The sequence below is a fragment of the Gavialis gangeticus genome, unplaced genomic scaffold, assembly GCF_001723915.1.
Source record: "Gavialis gangeticus isolate Ggan-Ray unplaced genomic scaffold, GavGan_comp1, whole genome shotgun sequence".
NCBI classification, from domain to species: Eukaryota; Metazoa; Chordata; order Crocodylia; family Gavialidae; genus Gavialis; species Gavialis gangeticus.
Window position 1 is genome coordinate 1,165,873 of NW_017729028.1, and position 8,147 is coordinate 1,174,019.

An 8,147-nucleotide genomic window follows, 5' to 3' on the forward strand; every position below is an offset into this window, starting at 1 on the left:
GGGGGCACAGGAGCCAAGGCCAGACTCCAGGACCATTCCATTCTAGGTGCTGAGCAGCTGGATGCGAAGACAGCAGCGCGGAGTCACTGCAACTGCTCCACCCGGCTCCGCAGGGCCTCTCAAAGCACAGGGCCCAGAGCAGTTGCCCCGATTCCCCCCCGCCCCCCCCCCCGGACAGCCCTGGCTGCAGGCACTTTAATTAAAGGTGCTCTCAGGAGTTGCTTTAATTAAAGCACCCACCCCCAGAGCACGTGTGAAGACACCCTCTGTGGCTAAAGTTTTGTGGTTTACTTAGCGTTCTGCTTGTGTCGAAACAACGGTATTCCATCCCAGGTGCCTGCACAGCTACTTGCAGCCTCCTGAGCATGCTCAGTAGGGAAACAGGATAAACTCTAGCTGTGTGCAATCTAAACTGTTTGTCAATGCGAAAATTGTAGTTACATGGCTATGTAAGTGCCACATAAACCTGTGAAGGTGAGCTAGGATTTAACCCTTCATCTCCCTTTGATTTCAAATTCTGGCTGTAAAGTGGGATAATAATTCTTTTATATCTCTGTAGACTGTGAGAGCTTTTGAAAGGAGAGAATCTCTTAGTATGTAGATATTTGGTACCTAGTATTGTGGCGCGTCATCTTGGCTGGGCTTATTGGTGCTACAGTGTAAACACCACTGCCAACAATAAGTCGTAGTAGTTTACTAACAGGCCTCTGCTACCCTCTGATAACTTTGAATATAAGCCTCATCCAGTATCCTCAAACTCAGATAATAGCCTTTCCAAATTATTTGTTTAATAAAAAAAAAAATTTAAAAAGATTCCTAGGTGGCTTGAATAATTATAAAAGGTACACTTGTGAAAGCTTGTCTGTGTCCCTTCCAGCTAGACAGTTGGTCTAGTAAAAGATATCATCCTTGATTTTTGCATAAACTTTGTGTCAGTTAAGATTTGTGAAACTAGAACTTCTTCTTGTTCCTTGTATCCCCAGTGGATTCAGTGGGAGTTACCTTCTTCATCAAGGACCTGTAGTTCTCATGTGGCCTTTTCATATTCAATATTCTGAACTTCTTTGGCTTGCTTCAGGGCAGGAACCAAGCCATTTCTGTTTGTTGTATACCTGCCTTTGTGGGATGTGCTTATAGAGGAGTGACCTGGATCATGTTTGCCAGCTTTGGGATTATTTTACAGCTTCTTTCTGTTCTTTATTGTATGAGGGGTGATCAAAAAGTTCTAAGACTTAGCCTTTATTTTAAAGAATAGTGTACAAACAACATTTTTATGAGCTGTCCCCTTCAAAGTAATCTCCCCCAGATGATATGCACTTGTCCCAACGTCCCTGCCACTTTCGGAAGCAATGTTGGAAGTCTTCAACTGTGAGTTTTTTGAGTTCCGCTTTCACATTCTTATGGATGGTTGGAATGTCATCAAATCTCCTTCCTTTCAGCTTCATTTTGATTTTTGGGAACAGAAAAAAATCACATGGGGCAAGGTCAGGTGAATGCAGAGGGTGTGGTCTCACAGAAATGTTTTTTTCAGCCAAAAATTCTTGAATGGAGACAGCAGTGTGTGAAGGAGCATTGTCATGGTGCAGAAACCGTCAACCATTTTCACACAGCTCGCAGCGGTTTCTCCTAACTTTATCCCTCAATCAAATCAAAACCTCTTGACAAAAGGCCCGATTGATTTTTTGACCACTGGGTACAAATTCCTGATGAATAATACCCTGAACATCAAGTCTTAGAACTTTTTGATCAAACCTCGTAATTTTCTTCCTAATTATTTTCTGGTTATGGCAACGAGCAGCCTTCAAACATAGGCATCTATATATTATATAACTACTTATTTCTAATTAATTTTGGTATGTATGCTTATCTGGTAGGAAGGCACTAAACTGTGCAATTGGACCCAGAGGATATAAAAATACATTGATTTGTGACAAAACGTGTATTCTGTCCAAGCAATAAATCCATGAAAAGGGATTGTATATCAGTACTCTTTACCGGGTACAATCTAAGTCTGTTAAATCAAAGAGAAAAGGATTAGAGCAATTTCATTTTTAAAATACCTGAATATCAAGAGTTGGATAACAGCCTACCAGACTGATTAAAAACCAGTATATCTGGTTTTAAAATAGCAATGAAAAGAAAAACGTTCACCTGTCAGGATACATGTAATAATTCTGCTTCTGTCATTTATTATCTTGATCTTTGCTAGATACAAACCATAGTTTTATGTTTGTTTCTTGCAAAAAACAGCTGATTTGAAAGAGACTAACATCTTTCAGCTACAGGAGGAACTGAGAGAGAGATTTCCTATGGGCAGTGAACTACCACCTCCTCTGAACTCTCTCATTCAGTTCAAACTACTTCTGACAGTAAAATCTTTATTTTTGTATTTTCAAGTGAATTCAGAGCTTGAGAAATGTGCAAGATTGACAGCACTGGAAAGTCAAGTAATCTATTCATTCATGGCACAGCTACTGCTCAGGAAGTAACAATACCACTTCAGGCTTTACTAGAAAATTCACACAGGCTTTTGATAAACACAGCTAACCCTTAATTAGAGGGATACCAACAACTCAAAAACTCACCCTTCATATTTAAAAATGTGTCTGTTTCTCAGACAAGTACCCCCTATATTTGCAGCAAGTCTTGTTCACTCCAATTTACAATCCTTCAAAAGATAAATTTGCTCTTTTCCATGTGTGAACCTTGCCCCAGTCCATATACTTTATACAATTGAGAGCCCACTGCATAAGATCAGTTGATGGTATATAATGCCATTTCATTGTGAACTAGCTTGAGCTGTCACTGATCTTTGCTAATGTGACCCTTGTTACAATAATCTATGCCTAAATAACTTTGAAGCTTGACTACAATGTGCTTATATTGTTGGGAAGGCATACACTGGGGAGTGTCGTGGGAGGTATCAGATATAAAGGGGCCAGTAAAGACGGGTAGTGCAGTATAGCATGGAATGGAAAATGTAGAAATACAAGAATAGCCCCAGAGGAGAGGAAGAAAAAGTAGACAGAATAGCACAATGGAGGAAGGAACAGAAGAAACATATACGGGTGTGAACGAGAGCAGTAAATATTAGCATATGTTTGATTTTTTCATATTCTAATCAGCCTTATAAAATCTATCAATGAGAGCTGTCCATCTATTTGTCATACAAGTGTCCTGTCACACAGATAAGAGGGATGATTTCTTTTTGTGTTGGGGTGATGAATGAGGAACAACTCAACAATTGTCTTGTCCTGAAGAGTCAATATTTCTAAGGCAGTGGAGCCAGTCTTTTTAGCTGGTAAGCCCCAGCCTTCCTCAAGTGCCAGTCCAGTTCCCTTTTTCTCTCCAGTCTACTGCTTTCTGTTGCCTGCGCTATCTGCTCTGGGCCCTCCCCAGTTTGGCACATGCTACATGCATACAGGCACAGGCTGCCCATTCCACTTGTGGTATGTGTCCTGTGGGCTGGCACTTCTGTTCTGAGGCCATCTGGTCTGTAACTACTTTGCATTATCTTCACTTTTAATCTCTTCCTTTTTTGACACTTTTTTTTAGAATGTATTTAGTTAGTTAGTCTCCCAAATTTATTTAGATCCGTTGAATGATATTCCTTTAATTTTTGTGGAAGACTGTTTTCTGCTCTAACAAACTCCCATCTAAGCGATTTCTCTCTACACCTAGTCCTTCTCTCTACACCTAGTCCTTTCACTTATGGCCCTTTAACATTTACATTTAATCCTGCTTTTATAATTCCAGTGGACATGCTCAGTTTATATTTGTAAAGTAACATTTCTCTTTCTTTCTATACAAGATATTGTTACAACAGTTGAAATGGAAATAAGGTGTTTTGACAATGGACCAAAGACTGCTGTTCACTTTGCTTGCATAATTAGCCCTCCTGAAGTTGCTGTAACAACTTATGGGATAAATGAATGTCAGTTGTGATAGACTGTTTAATCTACACCTCAGTTGTACAATAGGAGAGGACAGATTACTTAGCTAAAATACTAAATAATTGGAGAAGACCTATATTTTCTGTTTCTTGTTAAAATTGCTGTTTGAAAGGTATATTTTATTTAAATCCAGCCTTGTGTTGATTTAAATTCAGATACATATTACAGTAATAGCAAGATTCCCTAATTAAGACAAACTTCCTTAAGAGAAGCGTTTTCAGTAACTTTTTAATAAGATAATTATTAGCCTTTTTAACATCGGGAATGAGGTTACAATGCTTTTAGCATTATAAATTTGACATTTTAATTCCCTGTGGTTGTGCTGAATCACTTTCAGACATGGCCATTAATTATGAGCTCACTTAAATTATTTATGAGATCTGAACTTCATTGCTAAAGTGAAATCTGCATATTGCATGTTTTAAATACTTTGAGCCAAAACCTTCCGGCCTTCCTTAGGCTAAGTCCCATTGAAATTTATGCTCAATTTTGAAGTGAAAATTTTTTTGACTTGAGTGAAATCTGGATCAGGTGCTCTTTTTACTATAAGTGTGTTCTTGTATATATTGTAATGGGAGAATTATGAAACCAGTATAGTAGAACCAAGGTTTTTTACAGGGTTTAGGTTCCTTATCACCCTTGGAGGATGAAGGTTTACAAATTAGCCGGGGTGTATAGAGAACTGTAGCAAACAGCAGTGTGTGGTCACTGATGAACTTAAGCTGATCAGAGAAATGGCAGTTCCAGCAGTTTCCTGCAGCTTTTATATCAAAAGAAAGGGTTTCTCCAAGCATCTGCTTGGACCTATGGTGAGCTCCAGCTGACTGGAGAACCAGTAACCTGTGAAGTAAGAGCTGCAGCAAACAAACAAGTAACTCATTCTTAATTTTGGGGAACCTGCTACAAATTAAGTTGCAAACCACCTAGATATGAATGACTTGGTTTTACTGTATATCTGCTGTATATCTTGAAACTCAAACTAGTATAAAAGTAATTGGGACATGAACTCCTACAATATATTGGGAAAGGTTAAATTGATTTTTCTTTACCTAGGTGCCGGCTGAGGTTGTCCAGGAGGAAGAAATTGAAATACCTGTTAATAGTTCTGTGGATGAGGTTAGATTTAATTGTTTTCTCACTGTGGAAGAGAGTGTAAAAATTACAAATGAGGTGTGGACAGGAACCTCTAAAGTGGAACACTTGAATTTAGGGTATAATGTAAAGCAGTTGTATTTGATTTTGAAAAACAAATCAATTTATGCAGCTTTCAATTTAGGTTGGGTCTAAAACTGATCCGGGTCTCTCTTTTAGGTATAGTTTCAGTCTCTAATCTTGCATGTCCATGTTATTTCATGAGATGGACATTATTTAAAGATAATGGAAATATTTTGTCAGATTGATCATTTTGGTTTTCAATTTTACAAAAACAGTTCTTGGCCATTGGACCAGCCTTGAATTGCAACCTGTATTTAATCTAGGTTCAACAGCCCACTCATTAACCTGTCTCAAAATAAATGAAATGTGATACAATCATCCACATGCACTTGGGAGAAAGAGTAAGTGAGAGGAAGCAGGTTGTTCAATTTTTGAGAATCTGGCCATATATATGCCATCACTTTTGAAAATCCTGGCATAGGTATTTACTCCCTCTTTAAAAGAATTATAAGAGAAAGTGATAATCCCATACCTTGTTTAATGCATGCTCTAGGAAAAATCCTGCAGGAGTTTTGTCATTGACTTTTAATAGGGCCAGGACGTCAGCCTGTACATAATTTCTCGTTATGGGGGAAGTATTAACCCAAAAGATTGCTACTTTGGAAAAGCCCTTGCTTATGAGATATATAAAAATACAAAGGTAGAGCAATGAGATCTCATAATTATGTTGGAAGATTAGGTGCAAGTAGTCCTACAATCGGTTGCTCACTCTTCCATTAATGTGTAATGTGACTGTAGACAGAGTCTCTGTGCCTCAGTTTATGTATATGTAAAATGCATATAATAGTATCCATTTCACAGATGTGTTGTGAGTTTGGCTTAACTAATGCCTCAAACATCTTGAGAACTTCTGATAATCATCAGATAATTTTCAGCACCTTCAGGCTGAGGCCACAACACAAATGTATTTCCACGTCTTTGGTGCCAGATAAACTCTGGATAGAGATATGTGCTGGATCCAGCGCATGCCAACATGTGCAAATGAAAGCCTGGCTTGTTAAAGTTGTGATAATTGCCAGGTTTTAGATGGATAGCTTTTATTATTAATTAGGGCTCAGAGCATTTAAAGAAATATGTTCTTTAATATAGGATGTCAGTATGTGATGTTATACAAGAAGCAGTTTTTCAAGTTTAATGAAGTGATAGAAAACAGAAATAAAATGAAGAAAAGTCTTAGCAATCAATACATATTTAGTAAAATGATTAAAACTTGTTATTAAAATCAAATTTGTTTCTCTTTTAATTTTGACGTTGTAAGGAAGCCACGGACGGCAATGTAGACACTGTGCCCTCTGCAGCCAGCCTTAAATTGGACCATTAATAAGACATAACTAAGTGGTCAGTAAATGTTTTCTTGTACATATTTTAATGAAGGAATTATGAAACAAATGCAGTAAAACCAAATTCTTTGCAGGTTTAGAATCATTATCCCTCTGTGAAGATGAAGGCTTGCAAAGTAACCAGGAGTTGCATGGAGAAGCATCTATGTGGGATAACTGATGAGCTCCAGTCGATCAGAGAAACAGCACCCTTTGAAGTAAAAGCTGGAGCATAGAGCGGAGTGGCTCATTCTTATTTTTTGGGAACCTACTACAAATTAAGCAAGTTGCTGACAACCTAGATATGAATGACCTGGGTTCTAGTGTATATCTACTGTATATACTGAAACTTAAGGTAGTATAATAGTGATTGGGACATGAATCACAGTAAATTGGGAAAGGTTAAATTAATTTTTCTTTACCTTTCTTTGCCAGCTGAGATTGTTCAAGAGAAACAAATTGTAGCACCTGCCAGTAGTTCTGAAGATGGAGCTAGATTTGTTTGTCATCTCATTATGGAAGAGAGTGTTAAGAATTGCAAATGAGGTATGAGCAGGAACCCTTGAAGTGGAACACTTGTATACTTTAGGGTAACAATGTAAAGCAGTTGTATTTGATTCTGAAAACTGAATTAGTTTATGCAGCTTTCATTTTAGGTTGGATCTAAAACTGGTTTGGGCCTCTTTTTGTTTTGTTTCCAGTCTCTGAAATCTTGGAAGCCCATGTGATTTCATGAGATTGACATTATTTGAAGATGATAAATAACCAGTCAGACAGGAGCTTATTTTAAAGACCTAAAAAAACTATTTATTTTTGGCATAATTTAACATTAAGTTAGTACTTTCTATCTTCAGAATTCCTACGAAGCATCAGTTAATCCTAAAAATAAACATTATCTTTAATATGTATGGGGGAAATAAAGATGTCAAACAACATTTCTGAAATCACAGAAAACTCCATGTCTGAACAAGGATTAATTAAATAAATAGAAATAAAATTAATAATACCATAAGTTCAATGTTTTCTTTCACAAGATTTCTTCCCATGCAGAACAGTGAATGGAGAGGAACACTGGTGCAATGTAGGGGTTCACCAAGAAAGGTTTTCTTGGCTGATACCAATACCCGATGGTTAACTAACCATATCAGTCAATGCCAATCTGATAACTGATATTTAGTAATAGTGCAAGGCATTTTAAATTACTGACATTAAATAAACCTTTTGCATTTATAACACGCACACGCATACGCCTCCTGCCTGTTCCAGCCCTCGATGAGGAAGGTGGTGACTGCCTTATTTCCTTGCACTTTGCCCCCTTTCCCACAGTTCCTACCCTCAGCCCTGCTTTCCATGCAGCCCATGCTGACATCTTGGGTGACTGGGCACATTTGGAGCACCAGAGAGCACACCAGAGCCTCAGCATTGGTGGGCCCTGCGAAGCCAAGCTCCTGTGGCTGCTGGGGAGAAGCTACTTTTGCAAAGGCACCTTGTGCCCAGCAGAGTGGAATGTCCCTTTACTGGTGCCTTACCCTGCCCGTGCATAGCCCACAGTCTCTGTGGCAGCCCCAGTGCTCAGGCCTCTGCTGTGAGTGCAGGATTGCCTAGGCAGCAGCGGGAGCAAATAACGGTCCCTTTGTTGCCATGCACGGTGCCCTGTGAC

The 8,147-nt window shown here is 38.6% G+C and overlaps 1 protein-coding gene across 1 annotated transcript in view; it reads left to right on the forward strand.

Annotated features, from left to right (window-relative positions):
• Nucleotides 1-7,623, forward strand: part of DCDC2C (doublecortin domain containing 2C) — a 38,220-nt gene extending 30,597 nt beyond the window's left edge. Inside the window, exons 4-6 of the mRNA XM_019520655.1 lie at nt 5,007-5,069; nt 6,427-6,506; nt 6,583-7,623. Coding sequence (XP_019376200.1) covers nt 5,007-5,069; nt 6,427-6,489 — 126 coding nt within the window. The 3' untranslated portion in view covers nt 6,490-6,506; nt 6,583-7,623. The remainder of the gene's footprint in view (nt 1-5,006; nt 5,070-6,426; nt 6,507-6,582) is intronic.
• The last annotated feature ends 524 nt before the right edge of the window (nt 7,624-8,147 follow it).